Genomic DNA, 21368 nt, shown 5'->3' with positions numbered 1-21368 from the left:
TCTTGGTATTCTATGTTATTGTCACTAGATCCCATGAAAAGAACAAAACAGGTTTTGTATATATCCAAATCATAATTCATCTGTACCGCACAGCTTTATAGTTTCCCAGAAACTATTGAAAAAAACACAGCAGTGAGCCGCACTGTTGTCACTAAGTCATACCCACATACATCCCCCTGCTGTTGGAAATAATCACCAGTATCAAAAGTCTTGTTTTTACCTGAACTTTATTTCTAAACTTAACTTGTTTAAATTAATAATAAGTAATTTTCCATACTTTTTTTCATATTTATTTAGTTTTCTGTTCTGTCACTTTATCTTAAAGGCAAAAATATATAAACAGGCAAAAAAAAACACTTTACCGGTACAGAGTAAGTTACATTTGGAGTATAAAATAGAAAATTGTTTTAATCATGACTAAAATCTGACATTAAGGTCCTGCATTGCTCTATGTGTTTGTGTTATGTTTCCTTTTACAGTTTTGAATTAATGAGTGTGAGTCACTCAACCAGAAAAGAGAAATGAAATGTGATGAATAATAAAACAGAAATCAAGAGTCATATTAGACATTGCTTTTCTTATGTGTAACTTTTCAATGTAAAAAAAATACTTTCGCTATTACTTTGACTTTTGATGTTTGCTCTTAAACAAAGTAACTATTCCTGTACCTGAGTGAAATTTGTCAGCGCTCTTACTGTCCTTACTGTAACAAAACAGTGCATAGTTTCTTCTGGTCTTGGGATCCTTAATGTACATCACACAGACGGACTGTCAAGTCATTTGAAGGCTAAGATGCTGCAGCGCTTTCACTCTCAGTGGTTATAACCACCAAAATACATGATCAGTGCAGGAATACTATTTTCAGCTCCTCAACTCTCGGTTTAACTCTCACACGTTCTGATAGCAAGCTCACGCTGAGCAGGTCTGACTCAAATGGTTTCCCCTTTGAAGTATTTTTCTTTTCCTTGAGACGTTGAGACCGTGAGATAGTCGCCGTAGTTGTTATTAGACGGCCGCTTTCAAAGGGGCATTCCAAAGAAAACTGCCCCATTACTGCGACTAATTTCCCCCTTCTCGTTTCCCAACAGCAAACAGCGACAATAATAAGCTGAAGCAAGAACGTGACTTACAGAAATGAACGTCACGTTTCCATCACGTTGATGTGTCATAGACTGACAGCTTGATTAAAATGCGTAAATTCGATGTTTAAGATTTGTGTTTCGATACTAGATATACATTTGTTTCAGTTTACCATCTCAATATATCCCAACAAATTTTAACTTTAAGTGTTCCTAATGCACTGTTTCATCATTATTCTTAGCATTCTATATCTATTATGGATATAGATTAAAATAGGTTCTATTTTAATTATTCGTGTTTATTTATGATATAACAATAAACGGCATGAAATGAAATGTTTTATTTATTCTTATTTTTTATCACTATAAACATTTAAATTGAGCAGTCTTTTAAAGTGCATCGGATTTTAATCATAAAAAATATTTGCTCACTTAAAAACTATACAAATATTAATAGACAGAAACTATACTTGCCTTAAGGCATGGTCCAGTAGCCCTTAGGCAACACAATCAAATATTACATGTAGAATGAGATGGTACAGGAAACTGATGAAAAGATAAAGTTCAGATTAAATGCTGATGTACCAGCTTTTTAGAATTCCTCTCTGACGCAGAACTGTACAGCTCTGATAAGTTGGCATGGCAACAAAGGTTTTTCTCTGTTATCTGTTCTTCTCTGTTCTCTGTCAGTAAAATAGAATTGCATGTTTTCCCTAACTCACAAAAAAAAAATTCTATGGGTTTAAAGTAGCCACTATCAGATTTATTTATTTCTTGTTAGCTTGGTTTGACACATGGTTAAAAAATACTTCAAGACCCACAGACTTCAGATGCCATTGCTACAGAGAAGACTCAGAGTGATAGAGAATTATATATGAGAATAAAGCCATAATGATATGATGATGCCATAAGTGTTTTATTAATTAATTGATTCATTTATCTAAGATGCAGAGAGTTGTTTTGGTTTTTTTAATTCAAACATGAAATCTGCAGCTTTCATTATCCATTATAGGTACATGTTGGTGGAGTCTTGTACCTTTGACTTGTTTTTCATCAAAGAGTAAGATATTTTATGACTTGGTCATTCATCCCCTGGTTGTGATTATTTAACCCGCACAGTTTCATGTTCCTCCAAGTTGTAGAAGTTCTCCAACTGTGAGTCACATCCACGTTGTTTATGGGGAGATTTAAGAACTCCGCCCACTTCTTGGCTCTATAGACTCCTTTGATTGGATGAATTCATGCGTTGCCAAATGATGAAGCACCAAGCTGCGACACTGTTGAATCAGGTTCAAAAGTCTCTTTCTCTGCTTTTTTTTTTTTTTTTTTTTAATGTTTGTGTGTTTGTTCATTTGCTGCAACAACACTCATCTCTCATGGAACTGAATGAGGACTTGTGTTATGTCTGAACGCAGCCTGAGGGTTAACAATGAGTGGAATTCACCATGATATAATTCTCTCTCTATGTATATGATCGATGCTGCTGAGAAAACTCCTCCCTGATCTAATGTGCCACATGCAAACCTGTGACGGGAAGATGTTACAGCAGGAAACAAAAGTCCCTTCAGCCTCTCAGAGCCCATCCATCACATGTGTGCAGTATATTTCACTGAAAACCTCATCTGGTTATGTTTGCCTCATGAACATGTTTGTGGTCATTTTGGCTTTGATAAGTCACTTGTACATATTCAAACGTATTTTTTTAATTTTTATTTCCGTTTCATGCCGGTGCGATTGGCCCATTCCTTCTTGGGATTTTTAGACAACCCAAATTTGCAAACACTTACATCTTGTTCTGTAGTACATATACGAAACATGTAGAAAGAAGAAAAAGAGAAGAAGAAAAAAATCAAAAGAAATTCTGTTTACGCTAACAGAACTATTGCATATCTTTAAATTCACTTGATTAAGGGCTTAGTTTTCTCCTGCAGGCTTTCCTCCGACAACTGGATCATTTATAAGTTTCATACGTGAAATCAGTCTATGCACATCGTCCACAATAAAAGTTATGGTAGAAAATGAAATGACATTTATTTCCTGCATAACATTGGACAGACCACTTTAACTTAATGTGTCGTCCACTTTCCAAAGTTAAAGGTAAAATCTTTACTGGATAGAAAACCATTAAATTCTTGTTGTAAGCAGATTTCAATCAATACATTTTTATTTTAAAATAATTTTAATTTTAATTTGTAGTTCTTTGGACCATCCTCAGTGATAAAATGTTAAATAAAACCAGTAAAATATCGATGACTGAAAGTGAACAGGACAACATAGCATCCTGTCAAATTGACAAAAAGGGGGAATAGAAGTAAGCCAGGTGAGATGGAGTAGAAGAGGAGGACAAATGAGTGAGTGAGCATAAAGGTAATTCAGGTGGGTCGATATATTTTGGGGACAGATTAAAGGATTATGGAAAAGGAACCGAAAGATCTGAGGTCTGTAATGAAGGAGGGAGAGGTACAGGATGGAGGGAAAAGAGAGGTCAAAGGTAAAAAAGGTGTGGGGTGGAGGGCAGTAAGAAGGGATGACAGAGGGAGAGGAGAGGGGAAGGAAGGGTGTGGCGGGACAGACGGAGGGAGGGGAGGAAGGATCGGAGTGGCGAGATAGGGGTACTGACTCACTCGCATTCCTGTCGTCCAGATTTATAGCGGCTCGGGGTCCTGAAACAGGCCCGGAGCCACGGCCAAATTACAGTCATCTGCAGCATTCCTGTGCTGCAAACACAGGTTAGCTGCCGGGCCACGCTAAGTGCTAGGTGCTGCCTGTTGACAAATGACTTCCTTTGAAGGGCACAAAGAGGGAGACTGTGTATTTACTGTGTGAGGGCACAGAGTCGAGCTGTCTGTGTTTCTTTTGTTGGAAAACATTTTTGCTAAAAGTAGAGATGAGGAATGTTTGTTTGTGCGTTCATGTTTGTGTGTGTGTGTGTATGCGTGTGTGTCTCTGCTTCGTGTTTGTTAAATGTGGCTTTTACCACGGCCCCTCACTTGTGTAAAATAAACTAGGGGAACCAACCAGTGACATCAGCTCCCAGCGGAGGGTCTCATCCACACTCACAAACAGTGTAACACACACACACACACACGCACACACACACACACACAGACACACAGTGTTACAGGATGAGAATGGGAGTGTGTGACCTGTTTAAAGAGCATCTTTGTGTTTAATACCAAGTTCCCAGACAACTAATAGTACTAATAGCCCAGCTGAGTCGGGGCCAGAGCCAGGGGCCAATTACCTGACCTTGTGTGTGTGTATCTCTGTTTGTGTGTGTGTCTCCTCCAGGCGTTCACAGGCACCAGTCCCAGGACCTCTCAGGGTACTACTCCCTTCCTCCAGGCGGTGTTGGCCAGATCACTCCCTCCATGGGCTGGTGAGTCTCTTTTTCACACACTCACACACACACACAGCCATACATGATGTGACTCACAGTTTACAAGTCCATTGTGTGCTTGTAATGACCTTGTACTAACTCACATTCATTCCCTAACATTAAAGGAAAACACTGTCTGTTGTGGAGCTGAGAGTATTCACTTGTCACTTCACTTATCAATTCATCAACACGGGAAAAAAAACTCTGCAACTATTAAGATTTTTGGGAGATTTGAAAATGTTCCTGATGATCGTAAACTGAATATATTTCCAGCCATAGGTCGCACAACACAAGTGATTCAAAGGTGTCATTTTGGCATTGGGAAATGATTGATTGATCATTTTCACCATTTACTAATTGATCGAGAACATTATTATCCCCAAAATCATGTTACTAGTTCCAGTCTCTCAAACCTGAATATTTGCTGCTTTTTTAATTCATTTATTTTAATTATAGTAAACTGAATATCTTTGTGTTTTAGATGGAAACAAACAACTTCAGTGTTTAATGTACATCTGAGAACCCTTGATGGGAATTCGTCACCATTTTCTGACCCTTTAATGAATTTAATAAATTGAATAGAATCAACAAAGAAAGCAATGTTTAGTCGCAGCCTTACAATCATGTTTCATCTGTCACATGATTCTCAACATTAACCTGTCACTAATGTAACCTTTAACCTTCACATAATCATCTATCATTTTGATAACAGTCATTTACCTGCTAATCTTTCGGAACACCATTGTCGTCATTTTACAACATTACATAACCACACCCACACACACACACACACACACACACACACAGACACACACAGACACACACACATCTCTGACCCAGATCAGTGCTGCATACATCACTGTCTCACCTGGTAAGCAGCTAACCCAAGGCCCCGTTGTCATGGAAGCCACCTCTTTGAACCTCTGTTTTTTGACTCTTCAACCCACGGCCTCGGCTGTAATCACGAGGAATGTGGACAACTGACGGTTTAAATGAAAAATCGAAATCAACCAAGTCACTACAAACACTTAAAAGTTTGTCTAACTAGTTACAAATAAGTCTGTGTTTATTCTGACTAAAATCAGTAAAGAGACTGAACGTGATTTGAAGCTGGACTTTGTTGCCAGCAGAAAAGAGTGAGCACATTCATACAAATACTTGCAGTAATATCTTCCCTTCTAAATATGCAACTGGCTGAGTCCTTCAAGCTGTGGTGAATTCTGGGAAATGTTGGCAAGCTCCAGGTAGATTCTGTCTTTCCCCAAAACCTTCATAACTATATATTAAACTGTTTTTTTTTTGGTTTTTTATCCTCTGCTTATGTGTTTGGTTTATAGCAGTAAAACTCCTCTCGGCCTGTGTCTTGGTTTTCACGATGGTTTCACTCGGGGACGGAGCAGCAGCAGCAGTGGTGCAGCAAACTCTGCAGTGTGGGACGTCTCACATCTGCTCCATATTCAGTCCTTTCATTTATGGTTTCCATCATTTTGGACTCGTTTGTGAGCTCACGATGTCATGCTGGTCGATTGTGAACTTCTAATGTCAGCCTCCCGTTGATTTATGGATCAACACAAATCCATTTATTACAACCTAAAGTATCTGTGCCTGGACAAAATCCCCTTCAGGAGCAGTTAAAGGCTTACATCAAATGTCACGGAGCTTTGGAACGGAGGCTTTAAACTTTGCGTGCGCGTCTGCTCACATGTGTGTTTGCGCCTGTTATTTTTCTGTAGGACGAGTAGTTTTGCCCCTGGACGATTCTCAAGTCTGCGATTTACAGTCAGTTTATCTTTTTCAGACGAGAACACTTCACTGTGGATTTTCATAAGTATTATTAACAGCTAATCTCCTTTAACCCAGATTATCTGCCCTTGTTGTGCACGTCTTTGTCGAAGGAAGATGAGGAAAATGTCAACTGTTGTTTCCGTTGTTCTGATGATTAGCCTGGTTTCATATTCCGTCCCTGCATGACCACCTCCGTGTGTGTCCCCCCTGGACTCTCATGCTGTGGTTGGAGTAAGAGTCTCACAAACGTGTTGCACTATTAAATACAGTGTTTAACCAGAGCTGAAGGGAATAATACAGCAGTGTTTGACTCAAAGGTTCAGGCCCGACTGTCATATGCTGCTTTCAGACGTCCACTGAACTCCAGACATTTTCAGAGTCATTTGCTCCCAACATTCTCCCTTTTCACTTTTTCCAGCTGGCCATGTAGTAAAATGAGTAATTTCATATTTCGAGAACAAGTGGGCATGTTGACATTTCTAACACACAACAGAAGGCAAAACTATATACAAATATCTCAGGATGTAAAAGAGGTGTCATACACATAGAAGATGGTGACAGAGATCTCAACTTGGAAAGTCAGTTGAAAGAATTGACAGCTTTTGTTGGCCAGACGCTGGTGTTGATGATTTCTACCTAAAGGCGACGCTCCTCGCCGTACATTTTTCTGTTGTAATGAACATGTCTGACCCAGAAAATCTCCTTCTGAAAACGGCCATAGAGAAAGAGATGCTGTGTTGTTTAAATATGGGGAGAAGACATTTTTACACAGTCTCTTCTCGAAAGTGTTCACAGAGTTGCACTGGGTGACAGACGTTCTGTAGTTGTCTAACAAATTTAATCATGGCCTTTTCTTTCACCCGGTGACCAACACGACTCCACATGTGTGTTTGAATGTTGGTTGCAGATATTCTTCTCCTATTTTGTTACAAAGGTGCAGGGAGACGGGATTGCAGACATGATTAGACGGACCGATGAGCAGAGTGTACAGTTAAAGCTGCTGTTTTGAACCATTCTGGCTCGTGTCTTAATAAGAGACTCAAAGAACACAATTTCTGAGCCTCTGTAGCTAAATTATCTTGTTTTGCTTACGTCTCCCTCCTTCTCTGTCGAGCGGCCGACTTTGCACGAGGGAGGTTCAAGATTGGGTGCCTAATATCTTATTTGGGAGAGATTGAGTTTAAGTGCTGTCCTGGAGTAAAGTAAAGCCAGAATCCGTCTCAAACATTTTATGATCACTGTTGTACTCCAGAGTCGTAAAATTGTTCCTATTTGTCCTTTGAATAAACCTGAAGAACAAGGAAGCAGCCAGGTCCGATCAGATTGTGAAGGCCTCGAGAGTAAAAGCTTGATTTCAGAAGCCGTTTGCCTTTTGCTGTCACGTTACCTGTGAGTGAACTCAGGGACAAAGAGAATGAATGAGGAGCTGGCCACCGCGACAGTTTCCTTCACTTTTCATTACATTCCCAGCATTCCTCTGTGCAGCCAGGCCTTTCGCTTGGGAAGCATTTTTCTGTTTGAGCATGGCGTCACCAGAACAGTCTGAAACACAGTGATCTTTGTTGGCTGTTGAACGGTGATACATCACTCTGATTGACCGATTGATTTCTGGATGCTGAGACCTGACATGTGTGCAACTTCCTGCTGAGGAGAAAAGCTGCTCTGGTTGAACCATTTCTTTATCTGAACAACACTTGACCTGTGTTGCTGTGTGACCTCAGACAACTGATCCCAGGGTTTTCTGGATCTCCACCCAGCCGAGGGCCTCTGATACCGGGCTTTACTCTACGTCTGCCTCCTGGGGCTAAAGACAGGATACAGTTAAGAAGAAGATGTTGATAGCAGATGGGTTAAGATTATAGATGTAGATTGGGCTGCATGTGTGTGCATTCATTTAAACATTAGGAAGAAGAGGGGGATGGTCGTATTGACTCTCAGGAGGTAGAAGTGTGGTTTTCTACATATCAAAGGCTCTTTCCTCACACCCAATCTCCACCCTCGACCCCCCGCGGGGTGTGAGTGTGTGTGTTCACAGTATTGACACACAGCTGTCAACAGAGCTGATCCACGGTCCCCATGAGGGATCAGCGAGCGTCACAGCAGCACAGAAGTGGCTACAAAAATCGAATAAACATTAGAGGAATCACTTTATGGAAGAATTAGCTAATTTACCAAGCATTTATTTGCAAATAAAAGTGCAACAGAGTGAAAGATAAATGCATCTTGTTAACACATAGAGATAAGAAATGTGAGGCCTCTCTTGAGAAACAGGATTATATTGATTATTGAAATTGAGAAACTAATCATAAATGTAGGAAAATTGCTCATTTCAGTCATGTAACTGGAAAAAAACACTTCAAAATTAATATATGCGCGTTTGAACTCATCTTAACTTCAATTTTTCCTTAATCAAATAATAAAATTGAGTTTAAATGAATATTATTTTTGAATATAATTGATCCAAAGGGTTAAACGTCCCTACAGGGAGCAACAGACTTTTTCTTGAAAAGCTAAAAGGCGCCAACTGTTGCCATCTCTCCCCTCTGCTGTGATGTGGCAGGCAGAGCCAGCCAGTCTATCCTGCCCTGACCCCCTGTGGATTCAGGCAACCCTACTCCTCCAACCTCCCCGGCACCTCCTCCTACTCCAGGTATCGTAGCCGGCTGGTCGGACCAGAGCCGAGAGAGATTGAAAAGAGAAAAAATACAAGCAGCGCTCCGCAGCATCTACTCCTGTTTACAGCACATTCAGAAACTGCCTGAGCAGCAGTTTTCCCTTCACCATGGCAAACTGGTGTTCGGCTTCTGTGTCAGCTTTCAAAGTCCTATCAGAGCTAGTGCGCTGTAAACAGGACGAGTTCAGTGTTTCGCCAGAACAAGCCAAGCTGATCGCTTCTGCAGAATACACCAGGCTGACGTGCACACACACACACACACACACACAGAAACACACACTCTTCCACCCCCATCAGGACTGCTTTTTCCTTGCTAATGCTGCCTCTCTTATATTCTTCATTATTTGATTATGTTCTCGATCTATGAATACAACTCAATTTACAAAATAAACTAACCACTGTGAAAGTTCTCTGTAGTCACATGTTGTCTGCAGGGCTTCAAACTCAAGGCCTCAGTCGTGTGGAGTTAACCAACATTTCACACAGTTTGTTTTACACCTGTAGCTGCCATAGATGGAGCGTTCTGGACAATGACTGAAAGCTAGATAGACTTTTACAACAAACTTGAAGCCAATTAAAATGTATGCATCCAAACAGAGAAACTGGATAATTACAACATGCTTGGGTCTGATCTCCATGCAGCTTATAACAAACTGATGCTTGTTGCTGCTTCTCATCTTATTTCCACAGCATTTGAAGCTGCTGGAACAAACTCATAAAACATCTACTGACGCTTTTATCTGGGAAACTTAACGGGAAAAATAACAGTAAATTTCACCCCAAATCTTTTAGTCTAAATCTTTGGATCCTTGGGAGGTGAAATACTTATTGACATCTAAGATGTAAAAGATATCACTGACTGAAGACAGACTTTACAAGACGAGATGTGAGCGTCCGCTTTCCTGGTCTCTGTCAGTGAGGCTAGGGCGCCCCCTAGGGGCAACAAATGCTTATGTCACAACTCAATAAAGAAGCAAATCTCACATTTAAAACTCGACATGATCAACAGCCACCAGATTACTGAGCTGTGCAACATCAGGCTGTTGTAGTCGCGGTGTTCAGCCTGTAATAAATGTAATAAAGAGGATACGGAATCCTTCATGTTCAACCCACAGAATAGCAGTTCAACATGGAAGTTACAAATCCTTCCTCACACCAGGTGGAAATAAATTACTCTCAACTTGTTCAACCAAGAAGCTTTTCCTGCTTTTTTGCTTCGCACAACTCTGGCTCTGCTTCCGTCCCCTCTGCCCCCCCAACTTAACAGTTCTCTCGACTGACCAAATTTATTTTTCTCTGTCTTCTTCCTCCTTTCTCTCTCTTTTTTTTTTTTTTTTTTACCTCTACCAGGTTCCCTCACTCTCTGATGCTGGGCCCCTCAGGCATGCATCCAACAGGAATCCCCCACCCAGCCATAGTGCCCCCCACAGGCAAACAGGAGCACGACCAGTATGACAGGGGCATGTATGTGTAAGTATCGTCTGTGTTCATTGTTTTTGGTCCATTTCTTTCCACTCCTCTCTCTCAACAATGTTGTTTTTCAGATGTAAAAATGCCCATGTTATCTAATCTGCCTGATTCAATCAGTCAATTTAATACTTGTTATTCTTGAATCATCTCTTTTCTCAATATATGCCACATTTATTCACGCCCCTCATATTCATTTGATCCAGATGATGATGTTTAGGCAGAAGAAAATATTCAAAGAATCACAAATCAAAAGAGAAAAGAACTGATTTTGACTTTCTTCCCATCTTTGATCATAAATTACTTCACCCATTCTCACTCCCTCTCCCCTCTTTCTTTCTCTCCCCCTTTCAGGAAGCAGCACATGGAGCCCAAGCGGGAGAAGGAGCCCAAGAAGCCGGTCATCAAGAAACCGCTGAACGCCTTCATGCTCTACATGAAGGAGATGAGGGCAAAGGTCATCGCTGAGTGCACGTTAAAGGAGAGCGCCGCCATCAACCAGATTCTGGGGCGGAGGGTGAGCAAGGCACACACACAAACACACACACACACACAAACACACACACACACACACAAACACACAAATCCTGTTTCCAGGTCAGTCTGTAATTTCACACATGAAGAACATAAGAGGACTGTGGTTATGTGAATTTTGTTTCAAACCAGACTTGGTGGATCTGAGATCTGATGTGTGTGATTGCATTTGTTTTAGTTTAGATGCAGCTCACACTGTATCGTACACCTACTGTAGATCTGCAGAAAAAGCCTTGTCTCCCTGTTCACGATCTTTGTTGCTACTTTTTGCATTTTCTTGTCAAATTTCAGCTACAGTCTATTTTAATCCTAGTTACTGTTATATATAATTTGATAATCTTTCTTTTAGTGTGATAACTTTTTAATAATCTATTAAGGTTAATCCATCAAACCAACCAGAGACTGTGCAGTTTAGTTGACTGTGTAGATAACGAATATTAGATGTTAATACTATGTGTGTGTGTGTGTGTGTGTGTGTGTGTGTGTGTGTGTGTGTGTGTGTGTGTGTGTGTGTGGTACAGTGGCACGCACTGACCCGGGAGGAACAAGCAAAGTACTATGAGTTGGCGAGGAAAGAGAGACAACTCCACATGCAACTCTACCCAACCTGGTCCGCCAGAGACAACTACGTAAGGACTCCCTCTTCTTCCTCCTCCACTTTTCTCCTCTTCCTCCACATTTAATCTTTCCATTTACTGTTAATTCTACGTCAGTGTAAATCCAACAGAGGCAAAATCATGGTTTTCATAAAAAAACACACAAAAAACAGGAAGATGTAAAGTTTTAGGTTGAGGAGGCACTCAGACTTTGAAAACTGTGGAAAAATCATGAATTTTATACTGAAGTTGTCATGGGATCCTTATCTAGAGTAATTTGGTTCCTATAGTTACAACACTGGATATTCACAGAAGCAGAAACCTGAATTTGAGGAAACATTTTAAAACATTTAATGAAACAAACTTCTTTAGTCTCTGGTTTGTTGTTGTTACCTTAGAGTTAAAATAATAACTTCACCTGTTGCATACTGCCTCAACAACTTTCATAATTACATTAAACATAACAACGCACTTTTATCACATGGATTTATTAAGCAACTCTCAGAGAATACAAATCAATCTGTGTGGTGCATGCATTGTAGTGTGATGTTTTTGGGGGATGTGCTGTGTCTGGGCTGCTGTGTGCCTCTCATTTGTCAGTTTGCTGTTGAACTCTTGCAGGAGGCGGGCCTTAGCGGGGTCGCAGGGGAAAAGAGTAAAGCTGATTGGGTAGGGACACATCTTATGGTGGATTTATGCCTCTGTGGTGGAAAAAAAGAAATGAAGGGCTGCATGATAAGGGGTTGTGGGTACTCCTGTGCAAAGATTGCATGCACCTTCCAAAAGTCTCAGCGACTCACACTCACACATCAGCCTGACACACAACACATCAGCTGCTACATGAAGTGTGATTGGTTAGCTAGGGACACGTGCACGCTGGTTATGATTACTAAAGGGTTTATCTGTTGATCGCTGAATCACACAGAGGTATAAATCAACCCGTTTTGCTCCACTAACAGAGAACAGGGCTGCATGGCTGGCCTTACTGCCTCGCTGCTGTGGTTTTTCATTTATTTTTATTAATGTGGGCTTTTAAAAGGCAGCACCTTCTATCAGTTATAGCTAAACAATGACATATCACACAACCTATTGTCACAGCACTCAGTCGTGACTCAGTAGTCATTTGTTTTTCTAAAAATGTAAATCTTGTAATAAAAACGTTATGAAGTGATGAAGGTAATGTGTCATACTCAGGTGAATGAAAAGCTTTGATGCTAACACAGGTTTATTAGCCACATTTAATCTCTGCAGTGGAAACCTGTTTACGCTTTTCTCTGTTGCACTTATCTCTCTGTGGCTGAGCTCGACATACACAGGCATGACACACAAGCTGCACTTACACTCTGCTGTAGGCTGTGAACAAACATGGATGCTGGCTCCATTCAGACCTGGTGTCAACATCCATCCTGAGTGATTCGATCACATGTGGTCAGCGCAGGTCTGAGCACACCCAGATGTATCCTCGATGTGTCTTGAGATCCGATCCCTCAGACTCGCATCCTGAGCCACATTGAAGGACTCCCACTCAGATAACATCCTCTGATCGCAAATATGTTTACGCTTCTCTGTGACCATATGCTGATTTGTTGTGGACACAATATCAACACATGATTTCTTTTTTTTCATTCTCTTGCTTGCACTGACACACACACACACACACACACTAACACAGTGACATGGGACACATCTGTAAACTCCCGGTGGCTAAAAAAAAACTTAATTTGGTCGTCATGGATCATAATTTTGTACGTGTACATTTGCATACAGAACAGGGAAGTGACTGATCACAAGAGTTCAAGGGAAACACATTCAGGACAAAAAGCCAGCAGATGAACTTAGCACTGACCACTAGTGATCGGATCTCTCAGGACAGATGTTAACACCAGGTCTGAACATTCTTCATTATTTTATATAATTATATTTTTTCCTCGTCTAATTTTTATCATGTAGCTCAGACAGCAGCGAAATGGCATTTTGCGTTTATTTTTCAAAATAAAAGCTCTGACCCTGTCTGTGTAGAGTTAATTCTGAGGCCCCTCTTCAAACATTGTGATTTATAAACTCTTATAAACCAGATCTTTAGTAAAGTATATTTAGTATATTATTATTATTATTAATAATAATAAGTGATTATTGGTGGAGGAGCTGCTGCTGCATGCATGAAGCTTTGAGCACAGCGATAACCCTGTGGAGTCTGTTTGCTTTGTTCTTAATGGCAAATGTTGAATATCTAAACAACATTGGTGACTTACTGGGAAGTGTTTTCTTATTCTGTTCTTAACTATAGGGGCATTGGGAAAGTTTATTCTGCATGTTTAATGTTTTTTTTCTGATGATAATGAAAACTATGCAATGGTTCAGCAGCAGCCAAAGTGAACTTTTCACCGCCTCTTTCAAAATACTCAGGCACAGAACAGCAATATCTGCCAGGAACATATGTACATGCTGTGTGATGATGACATATACATATATATCATTATTCATATCCTCTATAGTTTGTGCTTCAAATATTCTCTGTTGTATTTGATGAAACCTCCTCACTCTCCATCTCTGAGCTTAAGAAAACAACAATAACTGGACCCACGTGCAAAACAGGAAGCAAAGTTCCACACACCATCCCGCAGCTGTGGAGAGTCTCTCCTCCGACTCGACAAAAACCCACATATAGTATATATACACACAGAGAGATACACAAACATATACACATATGCCCACAGACACAGAGGTGCAGATGCAGGAGGAGTTGTTGTAACCACATAGTCACAACGTTGAGGAGAGCAGACACTGACGCAGAGGCAGCAGATTTGTGTACCCACATCCTTCATCTCACCCAAACACGAGGCCTCGCTTCACCTTCACTGTATCTGTGTGAACAATGATGTTTATCACAACAGTTACAGCAAAGCAAAGATTTTTGGGTTGATGCAGAAACTATTAAAACTTCAAGTGCCTCGGATCACAGGTTATTGCATGGATTGTGTTGACTGTTGCATTAGTAATTCAAAGTATTTTCTTTAGTTTGTTTCTGGCTCTTTGGTTGCTTGTTTTCTGCTCTGATCTTGTAGATTTACATGTCACAAAAGAAGCCTTAAGCTTTTAATGCAGTGCAGATTTTTGTTTAGGAGCAGGCGTTATCCCGATCAGACATTTTTAGCATCACTCTAAAAGGAAGATTTCATTTAGAGTAATATAAAAACACCTAAAGCTCGGGGGAAATCATATAAAAATACATAAGTTCAAACCAGAAAATTTGATTTATAGGAAAAGAGAGAACAGCTGCACAATCCCACCATCTATAAAGAACTGGCTGATTTATCTAACCCTGTGTACAAACCAGAGGAACTGGATTCATCAGCCATATCTGTTAATGATTCTTGTCCTGATGGTGAATTTATGAAAACAAGTCAGTCATTTCAATGTGGAAATTCATGTGGAATTTTCTTTTTTTCTTTTTTCCAATAGGGCAAGAAGAAGAGGAGAAAAAGGGAGAAGCAGCAGGACCCCAACACAGGTAAACACCCAGAACCAAAACCTCTCATCTAATCCTTTCAGATACCGTGACTCCTTATAGAAAACAAAATAACTAGTGTCAACTCTGCAGCCGGCTGGAGAATTGAGTTGAGTTTGAACGTGCGTTGGCGCTCTGCTGCAGAGCAATGTTCTCTGAGACTTTAGGGCAGGATGTGTCTCTAACGTCAAACCACCCACCCACTCTGCTTTCCACTTAACCTGGATTACAAACATTTTTAATCACCAGTGCACAAAGTTCATCCTCCCCTGGTTTAAGTTTGATGCTGAAATGTCAGTCGGACATCACAGCAGTTTTTCGACCATTTTTTGTTTTAAATCAATCAAAAATACTCGCACACATATTGTGAGGGGATGAAGACACACTTATTGAATTCTTCTGCATACACGTGCTGCATATGAGTGTTCATGCTAACAGTGTAGCCGTAAATAGTACCCGCAGGAAGTATCCAAAGTGAGAAAGTTCCAGAGACGAACTAAAATGGCACTTCTGAGTTCACACCTCAACCAAGGCCGAAAAGTCCCCTTATGAAACCACATTTAAATTCACTAGATCGAGGTGTTTTTTTTAATCTGCACCAAATTAAACAAACAAATGTTGAAAAACGCAATGAAAGAAAGTGAAAAAAATATTGATCCAGATCCTGCAGTCATGTCCCATCCCTCGAGTAATCCTGCAGGGGAAATGATCCAAATCTTAAATGAGGAATGACGCTGGGGTTTCAGGAGCTTGGTAGAAAATGTTGATGTTGGTCGTTCTCAGTAGTCAGCTGGTAGCCAATCAGCTGATGGGCGGGCCACTGATGATGTAGCAGAATGAAGTGTGATGTGAGTGCTCCAACTAACACTGTGCTCCGATAGAGAACTAATGACTGTGAATGTGCAGCAGCCTAAACAAATGCAGCATCAGGCCGAACTCCAGCCTCAGACTGAGACATATGAATCCGGATTTCGAGGGGGGGGGTGACCTCCGTCTGTGTCTCTCTGCCTGTCTCAATGATGCCGTCTGTGTCGGGCGGGTATTCCGATGGTTGTTGATGTTTTGCTGTAACAGCTACTAACAGTTCAATGGCTCTCTCTGAACACGCTGACTCTCACTGCCTTCCTCTGCACTGACGAGCGCTCCTGTCTTTCTTTTCCTCCTTCTTCTCTAACTTCTTCTTCCTCTGCTCCTGTCCACTCTTCTTGTTTTGTGCATGCTGTGTGTTGTGCTCAGACCCGGGCTCTCCTAAGAAATGCAGAGCTCGCTTCGGCCTCAACCAACAAACGGACTGGTGCGGTCCCTGCAGGTGTGTACCAAAAACATCCACGCCCACCCCCCATTTCACAGCATCGCACTGTGGCTGTCCGACTAACACCTCATCTTGTCTTCTGTCTATCTTTTCACCTTCATCAGTGCAATCATTTCTGTCCGATGCCGTCTTAGTTATTAAAGCAGATGTATTGTGAGTTATATTTTTAGTGGGAATGATACAGATGTACATTGATTAATTGTTGTTTAAAAGCTTTTAGTACCCTGTAGCCACTGTTACAGTTCGTTTAGTCGTAGATTACTCACTGAATTAAGTTACAAAGCTCCTCCTGAAAACCCAGTCTGAGCTCTGCATGGCTGTCTTTGACTAACATGTTAGTCTCCTCAAATATTTAGTGTTATGTTGTAATGTCATGCATGTTTAGACAGATCAACGGATTGTGAGTTGAATATCACCGTTCGATTTTAAGCAAGGCATCACGGGTGAAAAACAAAACCACATTTGGCTCAGATTTATTTTGTTGTTTCCAAAAACTCCAAACTTGTCTCGTCAGAGTTGGTTTGGATTCTGCGGCACTGTTTTACCATCTAGTGCATCATAGAGTAAAAGACAATGTGGTTTAAGGGGAATGCCACTCAATAACAAAGTTGCCAGAAAAAGTGATGCAGAGTTGACCTGGCTCTCAAAAACTCTCCAAAGTACATGTCCGAGGTGTTTTTATTTTGTTACAGAGCTGAAATCAACACTGTATGAAACCAGGGCAAGTTTAGAACCACTTGACTTGAAGCCATTACGATCACGGAGCATAAAACCTGTGGAGTTGCATCCTGTGGATCATCAACAGCAAGTATTGCTAATTTGCAACCTGTGAGGAAAAGCTTGTTTCAGCATCTAACTGCTCTGTTTTAGTCACAGCAGGATGGATGGATGGATGGATGGATGGATAGATAGATCTATTTGTCCTTTATATGTTTGTTTTCATAATGTGCCATACAGGATTTACAGTAGACAACAGGCGACAGCTTCTCTGCAGGATTCAGGAATTCGTGTGGTTCTATAGAAAAAAAAAAGCCTTTTTACCACAACAGCAGTGTAGCAACCCCATCGTCTTCCCCACCATCACATCATGGAAATTTGTGTGTGTGAGTGTGCATTCATATGCGTATCTTTCGTTTTGAGAGAACAAAGGGGAGTGAATGTGGTTAGAGCAAATCCTTATCACCACAGCCCAGCACATACACACACACACACACACACACACACACACACACACACACACACACACACACACACAAACGCTCCCTGCAGCTTTGCATTTTGACATCGTTCTCATGCCCATCTGCTTTCAACTTTCTCCATTCATGCGATGTGGTAACAGGCTCTGTTTGATGGTGAACTCTAACATTTAGAAATCACTTTCTGCTGCACCCTTCCTCCCTCTCTCCCTCCGTGTGTCTCTCTCTAAATACGGCCCATGCAGCGCCCCCCCTCGCGGTTTAACCTGGTGACTCATATCATATTCTGGTAATGATCATGGGATCCTGTTCAGTGCTTTGATGATGCTCAGTGTTAGACGAGTGCCACACCTCAGCGAGCACAGCACGTCATTGCCGTTTGCATATTACACAGATGCAATATGGACGAGAGGGAACATGTGAGGAATAGTATGTTGTGGCGTTTACAATGCTTAAGGTCACTGTGTCGACTCCATGAGACCGGTGATTTTAAGCAGTTGATTATTTGATATTGATAGTACTAAATAAAAATATAACACTTACAATGTATTTGCTATAGTAATTAAACAGCTGAGTGATATTCCCTACTCTCAATTAACAAAATAAGCATCAATATACAGAAATATTAGCATTAATCAACTGAAAACTGATATTTTGAGTGGAATAATTAAACCTTTTAGAAAGTACTTATGTTTGCCTTTTTGTTCATACTTGATTACCAATGTTCTAAAAGTTAAAGAAATATTTGAACATTTCAAAAAATGTATTTATATATATATTTTTTTTAACCTATGACAGAAAGTAACTTCTAAGTGCTCTGATTTAGTATAGCAGCAGACTGGGTTCTCGTTTAACTACATATAAAATTTAGGAAATTTCTCAAAATGCGTTTATGTGGTTTTGGAAATGTTCATTCATAGACAGACTTCCATAGATTACAGAAGAGTATGAGGGTCAGGCAAAATAAAAAAGAAAAGATTTGTTTTTCCTATCTTCACTTTGAGAATAAAGCTGAAACAACGAATGATTAGAACTGAATAAAAGGAAGATTAGATAAAGTCGTAATTACAAGAGTAACATGAAAATGTCAAGAATAAAGTCAAAGTAAATGACTGCGAGCTGCCAGTATTTCATACTTCCAAGCTTGTGGCATCTCCTTCATAACAGTGTTTGGCAAAATCTCTTCATAGTCCTACTGATTACCACACTGTGTTTATGTGCGACAGGAGAAAGAATTTTGTTGAGGTTTAATATGTTCTTAAACTTTTGACTTTAATCAAGAAATTCAAATTTATTCTAGAAATTCTGACTTTATTCTTGTCTGAAATGTAAAATAGAAAAATAAATCCTCCCTTTCTGATTTGTGTCCTCACGCCTGACCCTAATACTTCTCTGTATGTGCACCAACACTAATACTTGTGTGTTGTCCGTTGTGATCATACAGTTTGTCTCCCTGTTCATTGACCTCATGGTGAGTGAAGCATCTCCACTGACGCCTGCTGACGTTTACCATCCACACTTTATTCACAGATAACTCTCTCTGACTGTTCCTAGGAGGAAAAAGAAGTGCATTCGCTACCTTCAAGGAGGAGGCTGCCCCAGCCCAACTTCTTCAGATTTAAGTGCCATAGACTCTCCCCCCTCCTCGTCCCCATCCCAACACCCGCTCTACCAGCACCAGCGTCAGCACCCTGCCTCCCCAGGCTGCTCCCCAACGCCCGCTTCCCCATCAACGCGCCTCCCCTTGTCTCCGCACACGCACTCACACTTGTCCCCGGAACAGGCGGCCGGCAAGCATGGCAGCCCCAGGCAGCCTGCAGCCAAACACACACACATGGAACTGTCCGGCAAGCAGGTGCACGGCTCAACGACGGCGCTGTCCGCCGCCAAAGCCGCGGGACTTTCTCTCAAAGTGCTAACAGAGACTCAGTGATCACTCCTGTCCGCTCACATCCCTGACCTATGTTCACCTCAGCTTCTGTCGCTGCTCAAAGATCACCTGCCTTCATCCTCACATTCATCCATACTTCTTGTCAGATGACTAAAGAAGCAGCGACTGTGGTTGACAGGATGATGGGTCCACCATCATCTGTCCTGCAGGACTGTCCCACATTTACAGACCTGTCTCAGTTCAAATGCTGGTTTCCCCCAAAGTCTGCGTTTCCAAGCCAAGTCCTTCGTTAACAGGTCAACAAGGCTTAGTCTGTCTCAAAGCCTCCTTCGCATGATCAGTTCTTTAATCAAGCATTCAGGAAATCCTCGTCAGCCTCAGAGACTGGAAACATCATGTAATAACACACATCGTGTGAACAGATATGTGGTTCATCACGTCTCTGGGAAATGGAACGCATGGTTTAAACCAGTGGTTCTCTAACTTTGTTCCTCTGGCCTCACTCTGGAGAGATCATTTCCTGACAGAAATGATCTCGGAGCCCCAGTTTGAGTCGAAACCAATGAAATGTCACTGCAGGAGGTAAACTGTTACCAGCCTGCACTTGTTTTTCATCACAGTGTTAGTATTTATAACTAGAAGAGGCCAATTAAGATTAAAAAACATCAGAACCTCAGACATTCTTTGTAGAACAGGTCCCTGCTCGAGAACAAGCTCCAGTTGTACAGTGGCAGTGCTGAAGGCCGAATTCATCTGGAGCCTCAAACTAAAGGTTCTCTGGCTCCATCTGCTGGTGACGTGATTAGCTTTACCTGGAGATTAGCTCTGAGAAATCATCTTCCTAAAAACAGATATTTGTTCTGCAGATGAAGCTGAGCTCTGACCTCCATGACAATCATAACAAGTGTTTTGCATATGAGCTCTTAATCAAATGTACCACAGATCTAGAAACACCAGACTTGTTGCAGGAGACTTAGTGTTGTTACATACATTTCCTCCACATTACTTTCATTACCCATCATCCACCAGTAAGAGAACAAACCTCAAGGAGAGGGGAAGAGAGGCCAACCAGCTGTCGGCCTCACCAGCAGAACCTCAGCTCTGAACAGGGACAGGTCCACTTTTATTACAGCTGCCATTTTGACACAAAGAAAACAGGATCAGAGAAATCCCTCTTCACATTTAGGCACTTTCAGGCTTTTGCTTTTTTCAACATACATTTCTATTGTTTTCTCCTCATTTGTGGGTATTTTTGTATAAAACTTTTTAAAGGTCATATATTTTGATGCTGGTGGGGAAACCCTCAAAGAAAGTTTTCTTGAACGTTTTGCAGCTCCATAAACTGATCTGAGACCAAATGGGTACTATTATATTGCATTGTGTTGTAAAGTTTTTTAAATGTTGGAATTCCCTATTATAATTAAACTTTTATATGTTTTTATGTAAGAAAAAGAAAAAAAAGTCAAACTGAAAAAAAAAAACATTTTAGTTGCCACCATTTCTTAAAGCAATACATTTGTGTTTGTCCTCTTGTGCAGAATTTTACTTTTGGGCCGTGTTACTGCAGCAGCGTTCAGGTATCTCCATGTTCTCCATCTGTGCATGTTCCAAACTTTAACGTTACAAGACGACGTTTCGACTAAAAGGCTTTAATTTGCAGCTTCTTACTCAGCTCAGCTCTCAGCGGACAAACTGCAGGCTGAGCTCCTGTACAGCAAATAGTCTTCCTCCAGCAGAGGGAGAGCTTTGTGCTAGAAATAGCTGGAGGACTCAGCAGGAACGCCTCAAACATGTCTTTTGTATTTTTTATGCCTCCAACGCCTCTGATGTATTACTTGTTTTTTTGTTTGATGTATTAAAAGTGTTTTGAATATCTTGTCCTCCGTCTCTTGTTATTAAAGTAATAAGAAACGTGACCTGGTTCCTTCAACACAAAGATGACAGACA

General features: G+C 40.9%; 1 protein-coding gene across 17 annotated transcripts in view; it reads left to right on the top strand.

Annotated features, from left to right (window-relative positions):
- The window catches only part of tcf7 (transcription factor 7), a 61293-nt gene extending 39999 nt beyond the window's left edge, over positions 1-21294 (top strand). For 2 of the 17 annotated variants that reach the window (XM_069510015.1, XM_069510024.1), the window contains 8 exons: positions 4371-4458; positions 8804-8893; positions 10268-10387; positions 10739-10901; positions 11440-11547; positions 12136-12183; positions 14977-15025; positions 19085-21294. In XM_069510015.1, the coding sequence (XP_069366116.1) occupies positions 4371-4458; positions 8804-8893; positions 10268-10387; positions 10739-10901; positions 11440-11547; positions 12136-12183; positions 14977-15025; positions 19085-19152 (734 nt within the window). In that variant the 3' untranslated portion in view covers positions 19153-21294. Of the gene's footprint in view, positions 1-4370; positions 4459-8803; positions 8894-10267; positions 10388-10738; positions 10902-11439; positions 11548-12135; positions 12184-14976; positions 15026-16258; positions 16332-17026; positions 17385-19060 lie in introns of those variants that run through there. The other 15 variants (XM_069510018.1, XM_069510025.1, XM_069510014.1 and 12 more) reach the window with 14 other exon arrangements.
- Positions 21295-21368: the final 74 nt, after the last annotated feature.

The sequence above is a fragment of the Paralichthys olivaceus genome, chromosome 15, assembly GCF_024713975.1.
Source record: "Paralichthys olivaceus isolate ysfri-2021 chromosome 15, ASM2471397v2, whole genome shotgun sequence".
Classification (NCBI taxonomy): Eukaryota; Metazoa; Chordata; class Actinopteri; order Pleuronectiformes; family Paralichthyidae; genus Paralichthys; species Paralichthys olivaceus.
This window is presented reverse-complemented; position numbering and strand designations above follow the sequence as displayed.